The sequence below is a fragment of the Alligator mississippiensis genome, chromosome 5 (assembly GCF_030867095.1).
Source record: "Alligator mississippiensis isolate rAllMis1 chromosome 5, rAllMis1, whole genome shotgun sequence".
NCBI lineage: Eukaryota > Metazoa > Chordata > Crocodylia > Alligatoridae > Alligator > Alligator mississippiensis.
In genome coordinates, this window is record NC_081828.1 from 168275017 (window position 1) to 168299514 (window position 24498).

Sequence of the window (24498 nt, forward strand, 5' to 3'; positions counted from 1 at the left end):
TTCTCTTGAGGGGTTTGCTTCTTGTCCCTTGTCACCATTTAATAAAATAGGTTATAATATCCAAGATTGTGACAAACTGTTACCGAGCACAGAATGGATCTTTCTTTTGCAAAGAGTCTCTGCGTTACATTATCAAACTCATTATTTTGTAAAGCATTTTGAAATACTAGTACCGTGGGCCTGAAAAGCGCTAAAAAAGGCACTCTTGTCCATCATAGTATTTTCTGCCTATATTAGCAAGCAAAGATATCTGCAGTCTTCTTTTCTCATCTTTGAGCAAGCATATTGTTTTCCATTGTGGCCATGTATTGGCTTGTACTCTGTGTCCTTAAAAGAAGACTTTCTAATGTAACGTTCTCTGTGATGCAAGACTACAATGCCTAAAGCCATAGCTTCTTTAAAAATACTGTACTCACCTTTGTCATTATACTCCAAATTCAGAGTTCCCAAGGCTATTTAGGATATGTTGTATATATTTTAATTTGCAAAATTATAAAAAAAACTATTAAACTACATTTCAAGTTGTTGTGGACACTCCTTGTAATACAGGTTCTTTTCACCAGTAAATCAGTGTATTTTGAAAGAACACAAAACTGGTATGGGTAAAAGTGAAGGTTGAGGTATTTTAACAATAATGTTTCTTTTGCTTATTTTATAAAAGGTAAATTTCAAATATGATTTAAGATAACACTGCCTTAAATGATGCTATGTACCAGAAGTGTAAGCACTGTTAAATAATGATTTATGTTCCTAAAGCTTAAGTACAGACAGTAAAAAAGCCTGAGGCTGAATTGATTTAATCTTCACAGGTTAGTCTAAGCTGTGTAGATTGAACCGATTAGCAAGTGAACAGACATTCACTTTTGATTCTGGAAATGCAGTCATGTGCCTGTAATGGCCCATGCCAGAAACCAGGGGGCACTACAGTATGCTTCCCTGCTTGGCTGGAACAGACAGCTTGGGCCAACACTAGCCCACCCCCCCTGTGAGCCGGGGAGGGGGAGAGAGGGGGTTGCAGGGGAGGTACAAAGCACCCTGAGATGCTGGGGCACTGAGAGTTAACTTGAATCTAGAAGGGATTTGGGACAGAAGTTCAATAAACCAATTTATCCTCATTCACTTAAGTCTGACATTACATCCATCCAGGTTTATCTTAAACCAGTATTGGCAGTTTTGAAAGTGGTTTATGTGTAGTTGGATTATGTGCACAGCTTCTGTTGTATAACAGATTTGAACAGTTTCCCATTGCTTATACTGGTTTATGTTTAATTTAATTTTGACTTGGCTCAAAGTACTGCAGAGGGGCTGGCTGGGCACAAGGGTGCTACTCTGTGGGGCTTCCTGCTGGCTAGCTCTGGACTGTAGCACCCTCATGCTCCAGCCAGACATGGTCAGCATCTACACTTGCACTGTGGTGGAGTAAATAACTCCACTGTAGGACAGTACTTGTATTGGGTAGTACTATCCCACTGCAGAGTTAATTAGTTTACATGGGCCTAATAGCACTGCACATGCAGACACTGATGCTTTATTGCACAGCTAATTAGTCATCCCCACAGTAAACAATTCATGTAGACATGCCCATTGGCACAAACTGGGCTACAACTTTTAGATCCACCTCAAGGACTTTTGCCATTTGAGCTAAAAGTACTGGACTGGTTTCCCCATGGGGATCAGCATTAGGAGATGAGATGTAATTTCCCCAATCACAAATGTTTGCAGACACTAGAGGAATGGTGAAATCAGTGAATCTTTCAGCCTCTGAAGGGAACCAGAGTTTAATGGACAGATTTTCTGGTCATTTCCTCCTAGCTTGGACCCTCCTGTCCCTTTTTTCCTCCCATCAACCTGTTCCTCTGCCATCCTTGTCTCTGACTCATACCTGACTCCTTGTCCCAGTCCCAGCATCTACCGCTCTGGCCATTCATCCCAACCTCCGTTGTCTTCTCAGGCAGTCTTAGCTTTTTCCTCAGGCCCATCTGATTTATCCTACTGTTCCTTTGTTCTTCAGTCAATCCTTATGCCTATGCCCCCCAATCTTTCTAGCTCCCAGACCCAGACACCCTACCTGGGATTTTCATAACCCCACATCAGTCCCTTGAGCCAGTCTCTTTACACAACAGTCTCAGAGTGAAGTGACACATTACACTTAAACTACACTAAATCTGTGGAATGTTAAACAGTGTTAAAAGTGGAATGTGCTGTGAGCAGTTGCATGTTACGGGTTAAAACTGTTCCTTGCTTGCACAGTCTGAACTTGCCATTAGAAGGCTGGTGAGCAGCGGTATGGCTAGAATCCAGGACCTCTGAGCTCTATCCTTGCCCTGGGGGAAAGAGAGGAGGGAAAACCAGGCCTCCTGGGATGATGTAGGATTGCAAACTGCTCATTTTATCTCTGTGGAGCAGACTAAAGTTACCTTAGCAGAAGCTAGGTACCATGGCCCAGAGTAAATCCTTGCCCGAAGTGGCATAATTTCAGATACTAAGAGTGTACTGGGTGCAGGTTAATGAGCTTTAATGTGTGGACACTCTTATTTTAAAGTGCCATTCATATGGTCTAAGAGTAACAAGTAACTTCACATTCAGTTCCAGTACTCTCAACACCTGGATCAATGTTTGATTTGACTTCCTGCCTCCTTTTTCAAGCCACATTGGTTCCCATAACACGCCTGCAGATTCCAGGCTCTGGCTTACATGTTTCTTAGGGATGGATGCAGAATCGTCTAGAACTACAAAGTTCTGCAATTACAATACAAGTCCTACTCAGCTCGAATCGATTTTAGTTGCACAGAAGTCTTGATTGAGCAGGTGTGAAGTCTGATTTTTCAAAGGCTTACTCCTTGGTAAAATTATGAGGGGGTTTCACAGAAGCAACAAAAGATAAATCAGCCAAATATCAAATATGTGCTCCAAAGCATGGCAGCACTAGAACTTTTCAAAGTGCTTGCCAAAATATTTTTTAATATGGGCAAAATAAATGTTCTTGCAAGCACAAACGTTCTGGCTGAAATTTTCCAAAAAAAGCTCACCTTGAGTTAGACAGCCAGTAGAAAAAATTACACCCAAATGTTGAAAGCTTTGTAGAGCAAATGAGTCTTATGAAAGAGTCAACTTTAAACAATGTGCAGTTCTACCAACACCTATAGAAAGCCTTGCAGTCTTGTTTGTGTATTATGTAATAGACCCTACCCAAGTAATTTTGTATAATATATAAAAATAGCTGACATGAAGTTAGCTTGTTTCCCTTTTGCTGCATTTTACATATTTTAAGTTTTTTCATTTCTCTCTCCATTTTAATTTTAATTATAAGAAAATCCCATATAAATATATGAATTCTTAAAAAGAGTTTTTTATGATAAAATTAGGGATTTGCAATAAAATGACTTTCAATTTAATATATTAATTCATAATGCATAAAAGATTAGTCAGTCTATTTCCAATATCATAACGTCCATTTAAACTTGCTAGTTCATTGTGTTGAAGCAAGTTACTCATTGGAGGAAATGCCCAACTCAGTATTGGAACATAGGCAAAATCATCCAAGATTGCTTTCCAGCATAAAAGATGAGCAAAAACTACCATTTGCCATGGCTCCTGTATTGTGGATTTGTAGCTCAAAAAATATTCTATAAGGGATTTAGATGAGAGTTCTATGTATATGCATTCACAATTTATTTCCACTAAAAAAGTGCAGTACTGTAGAAAGATGAAATAAAAGTGAACTAAATAGAGGTCTCTAGGCAAAGGCAGCTCATCTTGCAACAGTCAGATAATGACCTGTCATGTACACTGCAGCTTTTCACAAAATAGATCTTAAACAAGGATGAAAGGATGGAAAAGTAAGTAGCACAGTCGTCGTAACTAACATGATGTATGTTTAAACCTTTTGCTGCCCTGGTTCTTCACAAAAACTTAAATTGGGAGGAGGCACTTAAAAAGTACTTTTTTTTTTATTTAGGAAAAAAAATAAGAAGGGGAAAGGAAAGGGAATATATTAAGTGTATCTCACTATCCCGCATCTTCTCTTTACAAAGAGACCTTGTATCTTAATAAACTAATATATAAATCAGACATAAATTGCTGTTGAATGCAAATATATTATACTATTATGATTCTAAAATATTGGAAAATTCATGATTTTGAACAAATATTTGTCATTATTGAAAGTGCAGAGGAATCTAAATTCAAGGGAGGTAGGTAATCTTATTGAAAATGGCTAGCTTATAGGTTTATTTCAGGTTTCATGTGATGTAACAAAAACTACAATGTTTTTGAGATGAGAAAGCTTGTCAGAGCTCAGTAGTGAGCATCACCCATTCCATAAAAGTGACAGGCAGTATTACCGGCAGCGAAGATGTTGCCCTCATGCCCTGCAGCAAAGTCACTGTCTGTCTATTATTTGACAGACAGGGTAATATGGGAATATGTTACAGTGGTGGGGAAATAACTGACAAGATTGCTGCAGAGTCCTGTGACATATTACGAGCAAAATGGAAGTAGCCTGCACAGTGCTTGTGATAGATAACAATTTAAACCATATGTTTACTACCACTACACTTCCTTGCAATCATTTAAGTAAGATCTGAAAAATCATTTTACTTGTTAGGCAAACAAGTATGCAAACTATGCAAGCATTACTGGGCTTCTAAGCTTGAAAACTATAATTAGAAAAGCAGAGAATGTAATCACTTTTATTAGGACAATACCTATTGGCTTGCATACCATAAAGGACCACTTACCCAACATAAATTTGTCAGTTTTTTCTAGGGCTAAAATAGCTATGCAAAATACACATATGGAAAGCTGGTTCATATTAACATTCATACTATGGTAATGATTTAAATTGGATAAAAAAGATGAACAGCAAAAGGAATAAAGTAAGTTTTCTTTATTAATTTTCAATTAGAAATATTATTTTATAAAGTTTGATTTCTCCACTGAAGGGAAGGATGCTACATAGTAGTCTTCTTGGCACAAGCTGAAAATACAATCCTATTTCACTGCCATAATCCTTACAGGAAACTCTGCTGTGACACACCAAAAATTGGATTTAGTGGCTGAGTGAGAGATGGAAAATACTGCTAGCCCAAGTCTGCTATTCATCCATAGGTCAGATAGAGTGCAGCAAACAATGCAAGTTTCCTCACATGGTTCCTTTTTAATGGATTTATATTCAAATTCAAGGAACCACCCCTCTAGTTCAGGGGAGGGAGGAGACCAAAAAGACTTTCTGAAATCTTCTTGCCAATAAGAATACATGCAGGGCACTGGATATACAATATATACTATCGAGCCACACACTAGATTGACACTGAGAAATAAAAATTAAAAAAAAAACAACTATACCTTTAAAAATTTTTCTTTACATAACAGAAAGTCCATAAGAAAAGTTTAATTCAATTAACATGATGCTGCTACATTTTTACAATGCAATGATGTATTCAGTAAAGAAAAAGTTGGTGTATTTAATAAAGACTTTTCTAAATATGGATAGCAACAGGGTTTTCAAATAGTAGTTACCCAGCATTGCTCTGCCAGAAAAAAAAAAAAAATAACTAAACAAAACCACAAGGAGTCCCCATAAGACAACTTTTCAGTACCCATTATATTCATTACTTTGTTATTCAAATAAAAATTAAAACTTTGTTTAAAATAGTACAATAAAGTTTAACAGCAAAAATCTTTGGTTTAATTTTAAATATGGGCCCTTATGGATTAAAAATGAAAATTATTCTGTCAATAGGCATTGTTTTCAAATATGACCCCTTTCCTAACAGAGACAAGACATAGCCATTGTACCTGGTAAATTTATTTCCATGCCCCTCACCAAAACCCAGGCATTTTACAAAGGAAATCTTAAAATGAATAGATCCGCTACAGGAAATGCAATAAAAGTTGAATCAATTCCCAGTTAATTATTTGAAAAACACAACATTTTATCTGAATACATAGTTGGGCAAACTACTCCAAATACACATTTTGCAATAACAGTTCCTTTGTAGAAATACGCTGAAAAAAATAGGAGACAGAACATTTTAACTAATGTTATAAAGAAACCCTTTGGTCTAAGAGGGTGACAGGAATTCGATATCAATTTTAATTCACTCTAGGAGTGACCATTGTATTTAAGTTGTATTCAAGAAAGATTGCTTGATGTCCAAACCATAGTAGACAGCTAATTTCCAATGTCTATCTTTGTATCTTACGAAAGAATGATTTGATTAACCCCCCGGTGAAGCAGAGTGCCTTATTTTACTTGCTGTAAAGGAACACCAGTAATAAAAAAAAAAAAAAAAAAAAAAAAAAAAAAAAATTCTCAAAGCCTCAAAAATTTATATCAACTATGCTTACAAAAAACATTCACAAAGAATATTAAAATGTAAAGAAGTTAACTTGAAAATTATGCTCTATTTTTTTGTTTAACTTTGTCTCTATGACAACACTTTTTAGCCGTCATTTCCCTGTATAATCAGCTTTTGAATTTTTCCCTTTCTGAAAACATCCTGCCTCATCAGGATAAAAGACAATCCTATAAATTTTAGATAAGTTTTAAAAGCTCTATTATTTTAATTGTACTCTATCAGAAACTTATTTCTTTTAATTAACCAATTAGAGAAATCAATTTGGTAGCATCTTTTTAAAGGATGCAGAGGTTACTGGAAGCCATGGCAACAGTAAAGCAGGTACTATGAAGGAAAATGTAAAAACAAAACATCTATCCTTTGTGGCCTAATGTGGCAGAAGTGGACAAGTATTGTAAGCATTATTACAAGAAAGTTTGAATAATAAGAATTTTAAGTAAAAAAGTTATGATTTTGTCCTATAAACATACAGTATCGTAACTTAATAATGCCCCTTCCAAATGATGTATGTTGAAGGGAAACCAGAGGTTTCTTTCCACAACACACTCATAAATATGTTTATATCAAATATTTAATATCTACTATTCATATCTTTAAAGGTTTCTGCATTATTAAAAACTTAAAACATTTTCCCATATTTTTAATGAGCAGTATATGAAATGGCATTTTACTAATTTTATTTTGAAGGCAACCACCATAATTCTGATCTCATTATAAAAATATTATGGTGAGAAATAAACCACCATTAGTCAATTAATACAAATCCATTTTGTATTTTTCCTTCTTTCACTTAACGCAAATATAAAAACCTTACAGTGAGATCTTTACTGTCATATATTCAAGGATTTTTAGCACAGGTTTATGTATAGCATTCAAACACAAGTGCAAGATGAAGAGATGTGTGATGGTGTGTGTGTATGTGAAAAGGCTGCTCAAAAACAGAGTACCTCCTCTGAGTTTTCACAGGCTGAATTAACTTACTTTGGAAGATGTAGAATCACACTCTTGACAAATCCATCCATAGCCAGTCTGTTTGGGAGACTTTTTCAAAGGAGGGTCCAGACAACCAAAATGGTAGCAGAGCCTGCATTCATCACACCTGCAAGTGGAAAAACATATATTGCATTTCTACACCAATTTGATCAAGCCTCTCTACAAGCACCTTAGGGTAAACTGCTGTTCACACATGGAACCCCGAAATCTCAAGGTCATTGGTTTGGTTTAAAGGATTTTCAGGAAGGGCCATTTACATTTACAAGTCACACATTTCAAACATTTTTCTATTTGGAATATTCTGATGCAGAAAACATGGAGACAGCTGCACATATTCTGCATATTTATCAAACTCCCATTTGATGTTGAAAATATGTATTTTAATAGTTTTGCAAACAAATGCTACAACATATGATCAACGAAAAATATTGCAGGACAATTTGCAAATTTTTCAGGATTTTTCTTTCAGCTACATTGTTGTTTTATAGAATCCATGGCATAAGCAACAACAATTTACAGAGTTTGCTTTCCAAGTTACAGCACTTTTTACATTACACATTTCTTGGCCAAACCTTCATAATGTCCCCTCATACATTTAGTAAACCAAATAATACACAGTTCACAATTTTATGAATTAGCAGAAATAAAAGTTTGCACAAATATTCATTAAGGATTAGATTTTCTACTTAGAAAAGGTTTATTTAAAAATATGTTGTTGCCATCTTTTCCTTATTATAACTGACAAAACCACAATTTTGGGCTTACTAACAAGCCTTTTGATAGTATTTTTTACTACATGTAGCTCAGACAACAGACAGAAATATCTATCACAGCTATTTTTTACTCAGACATTCTCCATCTACTGAAACAGTATTTGAGTAGATATACTACAGTGTTTCATGAAACGAGAATTACAGTAGGCAATATGCTCAACAGGGAAAAAGAATTTAACAGCAGATTGTGAACATTCATTTATCTTATTGAAGCAGTTGTCTTCACTTTAGTTGCATTTGCCCTATGTCTTCTTATACAAAAGGGAATGCTTTTTAAAATTAATTTTGTCAGATTCTCTCTATTTGATTTAGTTGTCTCAAATATTTGAATTAAGAACTCAAAAGGCAAGCAATCCAAAAATAAAACTTACAAAGTAAATATTTAAAAAAATGTCTAAAATTGTAGCAGACTTCAACTTGCAGAATGCCACCTTATATACACATTAAAATAAAGGTACAGTGCATTCTTTATCACACCAAGGTTAAAAATATTTAATGCATTATTAACAGAACACAGAGCACATAATGGACAAAGGATTACACAAAAAGAATTTACAATCATTATTAAGAAGAAAAGCATTCACATTCTTTGTCTTTAAACTATAATCTTCACATGAACAAATAACCAGTCTGTGGCAGTATTTAGTAACCTAAACAAAGATTTCTCTACCATTTCTGTTAAGGGTGCACATACTGGAGTTGACTCCACTTTTTAATAGCCATATGTTAAGAATGAAATCTCTGACCCTCCAAGACACTTGTCAGTGATGTCTTTATATGTTATTGTCATTTCCTAAGTGAATATTCTAGGAAGAACTAGAAATACAAAGAATTAAAAGTTCTTACATAGGCAAGGACTACAAAAAAGAGACAGGGCAGGAGATGTGAGCCTGGATTCCTGCACCCTTTTCCTATCAATAACTTTTGCATCCTTAGGCAAGTGATTTATCTGCCTTTTGCCTTGGATTCTTCATCTGAAAAGGGCTGTAGTACTACTAACCAATATGAATTCAAAGTTTTGAAACTTATTCTGCAAAGCATACGCTCAAATGTTCTAACAGCACATTCTTTTTTTAAATGCTCAGAGATCCTCAAACATTACATTTCAATTCAACTTTAAAATATACTAGTTATACTCAGTTTTACACTAAAATCTACAGTGGAATCTGTTAGCAAAGCACTTACCTCCAGTTTAACACTTGGAAAAAAAAGATAATTAACAAAATTATTCCCTTAAAAAAAATAAAATCTTTACTTTTCAAAACCACACTTTAAAATTTCCTTTTTGTTTCTAGAATACCCAACTTTCTGATTTCACCTGAAGCCACATTTCAGACATGTATTTGAGAAGTATATGTAAACTGGAATTGAATGACCAACACAATATGAGTATAGATGCATGATGTAGGACCTTAAAGCCAAGTTTCGTTTGTGTATTCAATTAACTTTAAAAAATATATTTTGTTTTGTCTGAGCACAAAGTTCTCATTCATAGACCAAATTAAAAACTTGTATATGGAAGTTTCCAAAGACTAAGGCTTTTTGTCTTTTATTTAAAATATATAACTGGTGAACGTACATGTATCATTAGTCCACATTCACATAACCACAAATAAAATGTGTTAGAAGTATCCAGTGCTGTGTCTTTATACAACCCAGATCTATACCATCATGAAAGACTGCTTTTGTATTGTTTTTATAAAATTATTTCTGTACAGTAGAACCTACATCTGGGATTTTAACAAAGGAATTTAGAGTGATCCAGGGGTGGGGAAGGGAAGAGGGGGAAGTACAGCAACATGACAAATGCACTATGTAATCTAAAAATCAATTAAAATAGCTATTTTATATATTATTCCTATAAAATCAGAGGGATTTTGCCATTGCCTTCTACCATAGTAGGCTTGTACAACTGTGTCTGTTAATATGGTGAGTTGCTATGACACAGAACACATTTCTGGTGCACAATGTCTAACAACAAAATTCAGGACCCATCATTTAATGCTGAACCAACTCTCTGGCATTACTGTTGTGCAGTACATATAGAAGACTGAACAATTCTTGGAGAAAAGGGTAGCTCACATATATTTCAGCTCTGAAAACAAAATTATTGCACCTCTCCTGAATTATGGTCTAGCACTTGCAGCAGCTTCAGAGGAAATATTTTCAGTGGCCTTATGCCAGACAGTTAGGTTACAATGGCAACTAGCAAGGTCCATATTAAGATCTGCAAGATGAACCATTTCTCCTGCTCTGTAGTCCCAGCCAAGAGGTGGTAAGGATGTACTGAGAGATCCAGAAAACAGGACAATCAAAGCCATACAATTACTTCAAATCATTAAAATGTAATTAATCTGGTGACAGTGAAAGGTACCAAATTGAAAGTCCCAGCATTGTACAGTATTTATATTTGTAGATTAGACAAAGTCTGCACACTGACAGGGCAGGCTTCCCCACCCCGAATCATGCACTTCAGTTGCAATCTACAAAGAGGTTTTCTAGAGGCAAATGAACAGGTCAGTTCTTGTCTTCTGTCAAGTTGGTAAAAATGCTGACTAGCACAAATTGTGATGCTGTTCTACAAGTATGCTACAAGTTTAACAATGTGTATTTTTAATAGTTAAGACCATGTGTGGCTCTATAATCCACTATTTCCTCTGCAATCCCTTGCTGGCGATTTTCATAGGATATTAAAGAGGTCCAGCTGTATTTGAAATAGTGATAGATAAAAGCAGCCATGCTGCATCATCAATTCCTAGAGCTACCAAATTCACCCCTCTCTCCCACAAAGTACTTTGGATTGTAAAAATTAGCAATTGTGTCATAGGAAAGAGTAAATCAGAAGAAATTACTCCATTCTATCTATTTTTAATCTTACTAATTTGGCTCAAACCTTTATGGTACACATAAAGGGCCAGTTTTTCAAACCCAGCCTTCGTTTCTGCACTCATAGCTTATGAGTATAATTTTGAACCTGACATTATTTGTGGGAGATTTATCTGCCATTTAGATGTCCAGATAGATTACCTTTGGGGCAGTTAAGTAGACTGGCATCTTTATGCCTTTGAACTTTGATGAGAACAAATTGGAGAATGAGACTAGCCTAAAACCAAAGAGAGAGTTTCATACTAGCTAGGGTCAGGAGGGACCTGAACAGATCATCTAGCCTGACCCCACGCCATAGGCAGGAATGAATGCTGGGTTCACAAGACCCCAGACAGGTGATCGTCCAACCTCCTCTTGAATTTGCCCAAGGTAGGGGCGAGGACCACTTCCCTGGGAAGTTGGTTCCAGATTTTGACCGCCCTAACTGAAAAATATTGCCTTCTGATCTCTAACCTAAACCTATTGTCCATCAGCTTATTACCATTGTTCCTTGTCACCCCAGGTGGTGCTGGGGAGAACAGGGCTCTTCCTATCTGCTGTTGATGCAGCCACTCTTACATTTCAAGTCACATCATATACCGGATTAGGAAGTACTCTGTCCCCAGTTCCAAAAAGGAAGGTAGGAACCTGATTTCTTGCTTTTATATGAAAAAGGTGGATAAACTGAGGAAGGCAGGCAAGATTTGTAGTAGTTAGGTTAATAAGTTAAACAAGTAAAATGCTAACAACAGATGAAAGAAAACATTGTTCAGATGAAAGCATAAAATGGAGGTCAAGCATGTCTTCACAGCAAGAAAGGTTGATTAGCTATTTCCATACCTGAAACATGTCTGCTTTGTTCTTTAATAAAGTGATCTCCATCTGCTCATGTCCTTGAATTTTTTTCAGCAGTACAGCCTGCTGTGTTCTAGCCTCACATAACTCTGTATTTTCCTGTTCATAATTAACTAATTATGCTCTAATCAATAGTGTAGATCCTGATTTTACAATGTAAATCAGATAAATGAGATAATGGCTGGAGGGGGGTCAATCTCATTTTATTTACAAAGCCCAGTACGCACATCCAATTTCATTACATTGCATCTACCTGCGCAGGAGGGAGTCTTATCAGCTGGCCTGCAGAAGTCTTATAGGGAGCACTAGGGAAAAAGACCTGTGCCTTTATAAAAAAAAAGTGGAGGCAAAGCATGGCCATCACAGACATATTTCCAAGTCACCATCATTTATATCATGAAAATTCACAAAGAGCTGACTCAGGCACGGTGAAAAAAACAACCCTATTTTGCATTCATAAGACAGCAGTGCCCATCTATAGCGGTAAAAGTAATTACCTACAGGTCTCTGAAACACAACATTAATAAGCTAATCTTTAAATACAACTTCACAAATATGCTTCAGAGACTGTGGAAAAATCTCTCTCACTTATATACACACCACTGCACATTGTTCGCAATGCCATGCCAAAAGGTACTATGTTAAAAAAAATATAAAATTGCAGCTCATTTAAAAAAGATATACATACTGGCACCCTGCTTACTGTAATAGCTCAGAAAGAAAATATATTTTATAGGAAGAGGATTCATAGCACTTTGCTGACACAAATCTGATGAAGTGAACATGGGTCTACGAATGCTTGTGCTCGCTTGCGCTCTCTCTCGATATTATTTAGTCTATAAAGGTGCGTATCTACCTTGTCTTCTGACAAAACAAATCATCCATTGAGTTAGGGGACTCTATCATACAGTCCTTCCTTCGGCAAAGTTCCAAGTGATCCCATACAGAATTTTACAAACAATAAACTATCAAACAGATTGCTAGCCTGAGTTGGGGACACATGCAGTCAGAATCAGAAATGTGCAACCCTAAATTTAGAGGTGCAACATGCCTGCTAATCCAACATCAGGAGGACATAACTGCCACACTCTCCTAACTAGAACCTGGCACTACCGACCAGAGCTAGCTCCCACTTCTTATTAAGGTGCTCTTAATACCATGCAAACCTCCGCAGCTAAGTACTGGGTCCAGCCAATCCTGCCAAGGACATAAATCAATCAAAATCATGTCCATATAACGGTACTACACAACTATGAACATCTACGGTAAATTTATGAAGTGTACAAAAGGTGATTAAAATTAAACTGCCATATTTCTTTTTCTCTTAATTGAAACTGAAGTTGAAGCCAGGATCCAGAGGTGAAAAGGCTGAACTTGCTAGACAGCATAACCAAACCTGGTGTGTTAATTTTCCCTACATAAAGGAAGAGTGGCAGAAAAAAATTAAAACACTCTCACCGCAGAATATTGAGAAGATATACTGTTCTTAGGAGAGCTCACCTTCCCCACCCCACCTCATCCCTCACTCCAAGCATTTGTGCCAAAGTAAAATGGAAAGATTTCTTTATTTCACATACTTTAAATTGTACAATTCAACCTCATGGATTACAACAAAACTATTTTCGTAACTCAATGTATAGATTTAACAAACAGCACAAAAAAATGGAAGATAAACTGGCGTTTAAGCACAGCACAATCTAAAATATATACATGGATCTTTAGCACCTGGTTGGGCTCCTTTGTACTAGACAGGAAGATCTCTGTCTTGAATGGATATCTATGGATTTCCCTTATTTATCTGAATCCCCTGATGTTGCAAAACTAAAATGATTTGCTCTACACTGACTGCTACAATTCTCTTTGTCCCCACAATATAAGAAGCATACAAAGTGGGTTGCCAACACATCTTACAGTCTGATTCATACAACCATCCTAATGGACCACTGCTGTCAGCATAATTTTAAGCAGCCTTTGTGCAATTGCTAGAGGCCAGCTGGCTCTGAGGGGCTGCCCTTAAATTTACTAATTTATAAAGGAACATTTATTGTAAACTGACTGTTAAATATGGTAGGAACTAACATTTTCATGTTTAAGTAAAATAAATAATCATCAGGAAGGCCCATGGTATTTTAAAAAAATTATAGATCAAATTTGGGAACTAAATGCAAAAATATTAAAATTCTTTGTACTACAGCATTAACTTGGGATCCCAAATGTGTCCAGAGCTTCAGGCACAATGCAAACATGCAAGAGACAGTCCCTGCCCTGACCAGGACTAACGGGCTCATGCCTTCAAGATGCCAAGATGTGAGCAGGAAAATAAGTACAAATAAGGAGAATTCTCAAAAGTGCCTAAGTGGTTTTTGAAACTGGTACTTAAGTGCTTTGGAAAAATGTTAACCTGTACATTCACTTCTACTGGAAGAAATGTTTTCTGATAGGAAAATAGCCTGGAAGCTGGACTATACAGATATTCTTCCAACCCTGTGGCTGGAGATGTTTGCAAGCAAGCTCTCCAGTTAGGGGACACTAGAGGGCTGCTCCCTAGGCCACCCACCACCCTTAGGGCACTCCATTAATTGACAGCTTGGCCTCTCCTGTACCTAGGAAAGAGGTACGCTGTCAAGTAGCAGCTGGTAGCCGCTGAAAAACAGCACCTGCCACAGAGAGCCAGGGAGGGTTTGTGCGCCAGAATGCATCCCCACCCCACCAATCAGCTGCTTCGCAGGAAGCTTACAGGAGGAAGGAGATTCTCCTGTGGTAGGAACCCTTCTGGTTTTCCCATGCAGGAGAACAGCACCTGCTCCTTGCACGACTTCAGGCTGATTGGAAGCAGTTCAGGGAAAGGGAAGGCAGCGCTCAGCTATGGTGGCAAAGCTCTGGAAGCCCTGCTGCAGGGGCACAGCAGCAGCCCTGCTGCAGGGGCACAGCAGTAAATCAGATAAATCAGCACAGCAGCAGGCTGCCTTGTCCTGCTCTGTTCTGAATTAGTTGGGTGGCAATGGGAACCTGGCAGGGCCATGAGCCAGGCCTGGGGAAAGCTTCTGCGCACCAGGCTCCCAGCCCTTCTGACTCTTAAATCACTATTCCTGTTGCTCAAGCTGAGCAGCGAGGGGGATCAAAGGGAAGTTGGAGGGGCTGGGAATTAGGCTTTCCTTGAGACTGGCAACTAGCTCCTGGCCCCTCCGGCTTTTATATTGCCACCTCCACACCCCTAAGTTGAACTGAGCTCTAAAAAAAAAAAAGTATGAACATCTGCATATTTTTGTTTTCTGCTGGAAGAATGGCGATTTTTCTGGTAGGTACTGAATGTCTGTATGTAGCCCCAGTCCTTCAGTTATGGTCACATTGTAAATGTGTGTTCAAGAAAGCCAGGTATTTCATCAAACTAAGGCTCCATGTGTAGATTTTTCATTGTATTCTGTTTCAATTAAAAAAAAAAAAAAAAGATGATCCATGATATACCAAGATCATCTAAAATTGCTAAGGAGGAAGATGCAATTCTGTAATTTTAGAACAAAGCAAGCAAAGCCTGCCTGCCTAGTATTTCACACAGATCAGGCACTTAATGCATCCTAGCTTTTTTCAGACGTGCTTATCACCACAGTGTCTAAGCAGCTTATAATGATCAGTGATCTCTACCACAGATGAGGAAAAGAAAATGAAAATATCTCTTTCAGATATCTAGATAGCCAATTTCATCAACCAAAAACAAGAAAAACCAGCAACAAAACAACCAACCCGAAGCAGAGTTTATGTCCAACTTTCAAAACTAAACTTCTTGATATATACTGGCTGCCTTCACATAATACTTTTAAGCTCTGTCATTTGAGAATAATCTTTTGTCTGCTTCAGAAATCAAATGTAAAGAAAATAAACTATTTAAAATATTTACAAAATAAAGTGTATAAATACTTTCAAGAAATAAACTTCAACAAACATGTAGCACAACAGCATTCTTCTAGAACAAAAGTATGTGCTCACTACCTTTTCTCATAGCAGTTACGGTATTTCATAAACTCTGCAATACATTTTTGTTGCTATACATATTACATATATTCAGTAAATGCATGCACAAAGTAAATTAAACACAGATATCTACAGTGTATACGTAACTCTCAAACATATATATAAGATTATAGATTGCATAAAGCACATATACAAACTCAGTATATTTCATGCTTTTACATTATTTTTACTTACGCACCTACACTAGTTCTATGAAAAAAGAGTACCAGAAAGACTGATACCAAAGTAAGAGAGAGAGAGAATATTTTTTCTTTTCAAGGGCTGGAGACAGAGGAAAGTGAAGGTTTATTTTTGGTAGATGGGGGACAGCCATTGCAATTAGGATGTAGAAACATTTGTTAGTTGCAAACAAATAATTAGCATGCACTGTACTAACCTCCCTAGAGATATCTTCCAATTATGACCTCTAATATTCATGTCAATCCAGCAGCTTTGGTTTTTCAGGAGTTCAGACTACTACACAACAGTACAGAATTGGGTGCTATTAGTGATTACTGTGAATGTCCACTAGGGATTAGGTCACTGGAAAATACATTTCAAAAGGTGAAACATGCAATATTTTTATCCAGTTTTCTAATGGAAAAGGCAAATGAAATAACACACTGAATGAAAGATAAAGATACTGCAAATGAGTTTAACATTTTACACAGGGCTTATTTTGCTAACGAAGCAGAACACGTTATTATTCAACCCTCTAATATTTCATGTTTGCTTATTTCCAAATGCTCATTCACACTTTCATGTTATAGTATTTTCTGATACATATTCTAGAATACAGAATATGTATCAGAAAATTGTATTTTATAAATCATTAAGTATCTTTCTTACAAGTTTTCAATCTTTTAGGTCTGATTTTGCTGGAAAATGTTCAACATTGTCTTGATGTATAGTTTCCCTTACTACACTTTTCAGTTCAGTGTCTACAAATTATAAAATGGTTGTAGCCATGGGAGGATCCAGGATTTTGTAGAGAGGGGTATGGGAGCAGCAACCAGCACTGCAGGGGTGGTGGCAAACCCGCTCCCACCTTCCCCCTATTACTCCCAAACCAAAACAGGCAGACCACACTGCAGGAATAGGAACTTTTTAAACCTCCCAGAATCAGGTAAGAATCTTCCCTCACCCACTCTTGGCACCCCCTCCCTTCCATTCCTTGCATGGTGGTACCTTCCTTCTCTTCCTGTTTCCTGCACTTGCCATGGTTGCTGTCCCTGGTTGACCTGGGGGTAGACTAAGTTCCATAATCACTCCTGTCCCTGCCTCATTCCAGCTGGGATGCATTTGGGGGGGGGGGGGGCAGAGGCAGGGCTCAGCCAAGGACAGTGGTGGTGGTAGTGTGTAGTTTGCCCCCTCCCAGAGCCTGTCCCTGCTCTCGTAGGGTATACGTGGAGGGACCAGGCAGGGAGGAGGAACCAGCTATTGCTGTTGTTACTGTCCCCAGGTGATCCTGGTTTCCTGCACAAGCCAGCTGGAATAAAGCAGCAGGACAGTTCTGGAGCTCACTTTACCCTGGATCAGCTGGGGACAGTGACAGCAACAGGTGTTGGGAGGGGGAGGGAAGAAGTGCCACCAAACATGGAACGGAAGCAGGGGGATTCTTACCTGATTTGTGGACTCAAACGTGTCCACAGATGTAGCTCTCATGGTATGTTCTGAAAGTGGGGTGCAACCACCCCACCATACACCTTCTGGATCTGACCCTGGCTGGAGTAAAAGCTACTTGACCAACAGTTACCCCAGGGCCAAGCACCTGGGTATCTGTAGCACAATGGAGAATTACATTTGTTTTATTAGATATTGAAAAGGTTACTATATAACAGAAGAGTTGGGATAGTAACTTAAAAACAAGAACTATCATTCTCTGTTTCATATGATATCCTAACTAATGCAAGGGAGAAGGAAAGCCTAAAAGCTGCACTGAGGACTAAAACTAGTAAAGCACTAGGTTATTACTGACCAAAAGTCACACCGTCTTTGGTTTTCTAGTAAAATATATTTTAAAAATCATTAGTTATTCCTAGCCAGATAACAAATAGGACCTAGCTTCTTGCACAATGTTTCCTATCAACATAGTGGCTAGATATAATTTTTTTTAGTCAATTGTATTTCAGAATTCTAGAATAGCAGCATCAAAACTGTCCTCTCCTATGGAAAATAAACTTTTGCACTTGAAAATTTACCTCTCTCAGAATATATATTTCTTCATCTCAAGGAGAAAGTTACATGTCTTACAGAATATTAAGTATGTATGCCTTAACATCTTAATTTGATAAGGTGTTTTTTTTTTAAATAATACAACTTGTTATACATCAAGTTAATTTTATTTAATATATCCGAACACATGATGCCCAATTAAGATACGAGTTGTAGGTTAGTAAACACCAACTGATATGTTTCTTGGCTGACTTAATACAGCATATTATCCCCCTTTTTGCTTTCTCAAGTTTAAAAGCATTTTTCAGTTAGAATTATATCATAATAGATGACAAAAATCCCACCAGGTACCAAGAAATTCCAGGATTATACGTTGCAATGTTATAAATATGATTTTACTTAAACAGAGTTCTCCCCCCACCTCCTGGCAAGTTCAAGTTGAAACGATGGTGATGTCAATATAGTGTAGTTGTAGATTTAAGAACTCGATCAATGTAGTTTGCAGATCAAAATATTATGTGTGTATCTATCTGGATACAAATGGATGAAGACAAAGATCTTTCAGCTGGCATGCTATGAGATCAGTTCTTCATTCCTCCCCCAATTTACATAATCTCTAATTTAAATGGGGGTAGGTGGAAAGGAAACTTGACCTGAATACCACAGGAAAAGTCAGTCAAATAAAATAAGGCCTGTATATATTCAGGTCTTCCTCATTGCTTCTGCAGTGATCCAGAAAGGAATATAGCTATATTTCTTTACACTTGAATGGATGAAAGTGGAAACAATTAGTTCATGCTAATAAGTAAAAAAAAAAAAAAAAAAAAAAAAAAAATATCAGTTCTTCTGTAGCATGTCTATTATTTCAAAATTAAAAAGTATCAACTGTGTTACATGTCTCATTGCCACTGTACTCAACATTTAGAGGAAACAATCCTTTAAATAAATGTCTATGTATAAGGCAGTTTTTAAAAATAGGAATAGTCTTATTAAACTGTGTAAAAGAAGAGCAGCAGGCTGATAGCAAAGCGTTGCTGTTTTCATTCACCACCACCACAGAGGAATACACAGCATTTAAGTCCCATAGGCTTCTGTCACTCTTCACTGAATCCAAGTACTGTATATCATCATTTGCCAAGGAAGCACAGGGGAAAAAGACATTACTTAATAGGACAATTCTGACAAGACATTTATCCGGTATTTTCCAACAATGCACATATCAAATGTTCCTGATTAGTGCAAAAAAATGCAAGCAAATTAACTGCCTTGTCAGTCCAAGTAACAAACCAATCAATTACATTCTATCCAAACCTGACAAGCAAACTCAACTTTTTGTCATAATAAGCTTATGGAAAAGACAAGATAGCTGTTTTCCTTTACTTTATGTACTCTATTGAGGATTTTATCCACATTTTAAAAATCACATTTATTAAAGAGGTTTCCAGGATTGCTTCTGAGGATGAGTTGTGGCAGAGTGGTGTCTCATGAAGGGTATCTACACAGTAAAGTGATAAGAAAAGAATATTAACATTTAAAGATCATAGCAGCTCTGCTTTCTGTCTTATGAAACATTTTAACACCATACTAGATGCAGTTAATATGTATGGTCAGATCCAAATAGACAGTTGAAGACTAATGACATGCTCATAAGGGCCTTTTTCTACAGGTCAAAAACAGAAGCTACCCATATAACTGTAGAGAAAAGACTTTGATCAAAGAAAAGGTTTTGATCAAAAAAGCAATGGCTGCATTCAGACAGATATGACCATACACGTTATTATTTTCCTCATATTTGAAACCATAACCAAGTGTCTATGCTTTTTGGGTGGTTTGTTTTAAACGAGAGAAGATGCTTGCTTTATAGAAAGAGGTTCAGAAAATAAGTTTCTTTATTTAATTTTTATTGTAGCTTCGCTCTCAAGAGAGAATCAACTCTTTCTACTCAGCTTATTAAATATTATGGTATCTAAACTACTCTTAACATGGTTGCCTCTTTGAGCCAACCATTTAAAAAGATTTCTGGCTCACAGTTCCTAAGTTATTTGCTCATCTGTGTTTTCTTCACAGTTGTATTTGCATTTTCTCCCTCTACAAAACAGCTGCATGCTACATATGCTAAACTTTACTCTTCATAGTATTTTCTTTATTTTCTTCACTTCCCTATGGACATTGGTAAATTTTAGTGAGCCTCATTTTCCACACTCTTTCCAAAAAAAAACAGAAAAAAGGAACCTATTGCACTGTAAGAAATTAATGAATAAATACAAATACATGGACCAGTTTATGGGATTTTCACCTGCTATTTGGTGTTCTCTCAATCTGCTCTCAGAGCAAACAGCCTCATATCAATTTTTATACAGAAATTCTAGTATAACAGTTTAAGAGTTTATTTGTATGTTGCAATTCTATTTTAATTAAACTAAAAAATGGAAAGGAGTAAAATGAGGCTGGAAGCTGCTATCAGGCAAGGGTCAAAGAAAAATTAGCCCCTGGAAAAAAACCCGACAGGAATGTTTTGCCACAGATTTCACTAGCAGTTTGCTTGAAGCAATATTCACATAATATTGGATTTAAGGGGCCATTTCTTTGATGTGCAGTCGTGGAGGGGAGGGGGGGTTAACATGTAAATCCACTTCACTTCTCCCATCTCATTTGAACTTGATCAACTTGGATGTGGTTAGATCTTTAAATCAGGTGCACTGAACTGAATTTAGTATTTAATATTGCGTTATGATTTAATAATGAGCTTGCAAATGAAACAGTACTGAATGAATGCTCTAGAACTGCAGGAAGCCTATAAAGTATATTTTTAATGAGCTGTAGAAGAATCTACATTCATGCAAGAGGAGCGGTAACAGGTAAAAGATATGAACAGCATATGCATAAAAATAGCAACGTGGGATCTATAATAACATTTCTCTGCCTTGCATACTTTTGATGAAAATGTGTTATTGTTGTTACCTTGGTACTGATATTAAAAAATAAATAATTTCATCTTTAAAATAAACTATTAATGAACTACACTCTAATTTCACATGTACAGCTTGGGCTGTGTCAACTATTTATTTCATACAAAAACCCCACTTAATTGATAATTGATCATTCAAAGAAAAAAATGCCTTGCTACTAAGGGTGCGCAAAGCAGGCCTTATTCAATTTGGATTCGGCCCGAATCAGGGACAGTGATTCAATTTGTTGATTTGGATCACTGTCCCTGATTCGATTCAGCCAAATCTGAACCTGAAGATTCGATGCGGATTCAAAGAGTCAGCAATTCAGACATAGGCACAGCTTTAAGAGTTTAGGGTTTTTTTGTCTTTTTTTTTTTTTTTTAAACATACCTCAAGGTACCAGCACAGCTCATGATCACTGTGATGCTGGGGCACATGGAGCATCCCACAGGAGTGCAGGGGGCTCTCCACATGCTCAGCAGCGAACCCAGAAGTGGACCAGAAGTACTTCTGGTTCACTTCCAGGTATGCTGTGGAGCACACTGGGGGGAGTCCCCCATGCCTCCCCAGCTCAGCAATCAATCGCAGGGGGACCCTGGGTACTCCCTCCAGACCCAGGAGGCACCAGTTACTGAGCCCGGGGGGGGGGGGGAGGGTGGCAACGTACTCCCCGGTGGACCTGGAAGAGGACCGGAAGTGCTTCTGGCGCATGGTCCACTTCCAGGTCTGCTGCCGAGAATGCTGGGGAGCCCCCAAAGCTTCTGTGGGACGCTCTACGTGTCCTAGCATCACAGCATTCATGAGCCACTTGCTACCTAGAGGTATGTAAAAAAAAACATTTAAAGCCATGTCTGTCTCTCAATCTCTGCATCTTTCCAAATCGATTCAGAGGGCTACGATTTGATTTCGAGGGATTAAAGGGTCCTCTGATTCAATTCAGATTCAGAGATTCAGACACTGAATCAGGCCAAATCTAAACTGAATCAAACCAGGGACTGAAGCTTCACACAGCCCTATTTTCTCTACATATAGAAGTAACCCAAACATGAAATAAATCATGTCAACAGAAGACAAGCATACAAACAAGAACCCATTCTTATCCACAAACTGAAATTGATTACTGACTTTAATGATTTGTGGAACCTCAATATGCTTTTTCTCTGTTTTTGCTATTAAAACACTTGCCTGTAGCTTGATCATATTGAGTGATATTACTTTCCCTTGTGCATTCTTGTCTTTCATTTTGATGTATCCAGGAAATTTTGTCACCAAATACATCTCTGCTGCCAGTTTTTCCTACTTAAAATTTTCAAAGCTGACTGGTAGTCTCAAGGAATAGATTTCTAAGCACTTGCAGGAAAAGGTGATTAGGAACAGTCAGCATGGATATAGCAAGGGCAAGTCAGGCCTCACCAATGTGACTGCTTTCTATGATGAGATGACTGACTCTGTGGATGCAGGAAGAGCAGTGGATGTGATATACCTTGACTTTAGCTAGGCTTTTGATATGGCCTCCCACAACATTCGTACAAGCAAGTTAAGATAGTATGTATTGGATGAATGGCCTGTAAGGTGGATAGAAAAATGTCTGGATTGTTGGACTCAAAGAGTAGTAATCAATGGCTTGATATCTAGTTGGCAGTTTATAACAAACGGAGGCAGTCTGGGCTAGGGGTTAGTCTGGGCTGTTTTGTTCAATATCTTCATCAACAACCTGGAAGATGCAATGGAGTGCATGCTCAGTAAGTCTGCAGATGACACCAAGCTGGGGGAGTAGTAGATAGGCTGGAGGGTAGGGCTAGGATTCAATGACAGGCATATTGGAGGATCAGACCAAAAGAAATGTCATGAGGTCCAATAAGGACAAGTGCAAAATCCTGCAATTAGAATTGAACAACCCCATGCATCAGTACAGGCTGGGGGCCAACTGGCTCAGCAGCAGATCTGCAGAAAAGGACCTGAGGATTACAGTGGACAATAAGCTCAATACTAACCAACAGTGTGCCCTTGATGCCAAGAAGGCTAACAGCATACTGGGCTGCATTAGCAGGAGCATTACCAGCAGACTGAAGGAAATGATTATTCCTGTCTATTCAGCACCGTTGAGGCCACATCTGGAGTTGTCCCGTTTTGGAGCCCCAGTACAGACAGGATATGGAAAAACTGGAGAGAGTCCAGTGGAGAGCAATGAAAATGGTTAGAGGGCTGGGGCAAACGACCTGAGGAAAGGCTGAGGAAATTGGGGTTATTTATTATGGAGAAGAGAGGACAAAGGGGATTTAATAGCAGCCTTTAACTACCTGAAGAGCAGTTACAAAGAGCCTGGCCTGGCTTGTTGCTGGTGGCAGATGCACACGTGCCTCTCAGTAGATGGCAGGAAAGGGGCCGGGGCTGCACTGCCACCACAAGCATCAGGTCCCTCACAGCTCCCCCAACTGCCCCTGGCACACCAACATTTTACAGAAGTCAAGGTTGGGGTGTTTTTGGCACACTGACCAAAAATCTCGACAACCCCTGAAATAAACTGTTCTCAGTGGTAGCTGATAACAAAACAATGAACAATGGTCTCAAGTTGTAGCAACATTTAAGTTAGAGATTGGGAAAAACTCTCTCATGAGGAGGGTAGTAAAGCAATGCAACAAGTTACCCAAAGAGATTGGGGAATCTTCATCTTTGGAGGCCGAGCTAGACAAAGCCTTGGGATGATGTAGTTGGGGATGGACTAGATGACCTCCTGAGGTCTCTTCAAACCCTAATTTTTTGATTCAGACAAGACGTTAAACTTTGCTAAAGAAGGAAGACCTACTAGATGAGAGCATCTGAAACAGAAATAAGAGGAAGAGCTCGGAAGTTTTTCCTCTCAGAGAGTGGAATAGGGTGGAAATAGGCAAGGTGAAAGTTATTTTAACCAGAAAGGTTTCTTATACATTTTTGTTCCTCTAAAGGAAGAACTATATTCTTGTCTTCTCTCCCATCGGGGACAGAAATGAAGACAAATCCCCACTTACTATATTTACTCAAATCAAAGATGAGGTTTTTGCTTCCAGCAGAAGGTAAGGAGGGAGGGATAGGCACAAATGTGGCAGGGGGGCAGACTGCAGTGGGGAGCAGGGATGGAGGAAGAAGAGAATTGGGGGCAGGTGCAGGCACGGACACAGGGCAAGGGGGCAGGTGCAAGCAGCAGGGGACAGACACAGGCACAGAGGGACAGGCAGCAGAGGACATATGGCAGGGGGGCACATGATGGGGGGCAGACAGCAGAAAGGGCAGGCGAACAAGGGGAAGGGATCTAGTCCCTTACCCTAAAGGGCTGCTTTTCTTGCCATAACAATTGGTTGCGGGGGGCGAAATGCAAATTTAAATTGAGTCTTTGCATGGCAAATTATAACGAATTTATAATTTTCCACATACAGAAACTAGTTATTTGGGCGGGGGGGGGGGGGGGGCGGCGATTATGTTAAATTCAAAGTTGTTTGGAATTGGATAAGATACTTTTCCTTCATATTCTGGGGAGAC

The 24498-nt window shown here is 38.0% G+C and overlaps 1 protein-coding gene across 7 annotated transcripts in view; it reads right to left on the minus strand.

Moving 5' to 3' along the window:
• The window catches only part of PHF14 (PHD finger protein 14), a 312624-nt gene that overhangs the window by 90164 nt on the left and 197962 nt on the right, over nucleotides 1-24498 (minus strand). For 4 of the 7 annotated variants that reach the window (XM_014603199.3, XM_014603196.3, XM_019497872.2 and 1 more), the window contains exon 17: nucleotides 7344-7461. The exons of 1 other annotated variant lie outside the window; for it this stretch is intronic. In XM_014603199.3, coding sequence (XP_014458685.1) covers nucleotides 7344-7461 — 118 coding nt within the window. Of the gene's footprint in view, nucleotides 1-4873; nucleotides 6010-7343; nucleotides 7462-7713; nucleotides 19527-24498 lie in introns of those variants that run through there. 2 more of the 7 variants (XM_019497873.2, XM_059728969.1) reach the window with 2 other exon arrangements.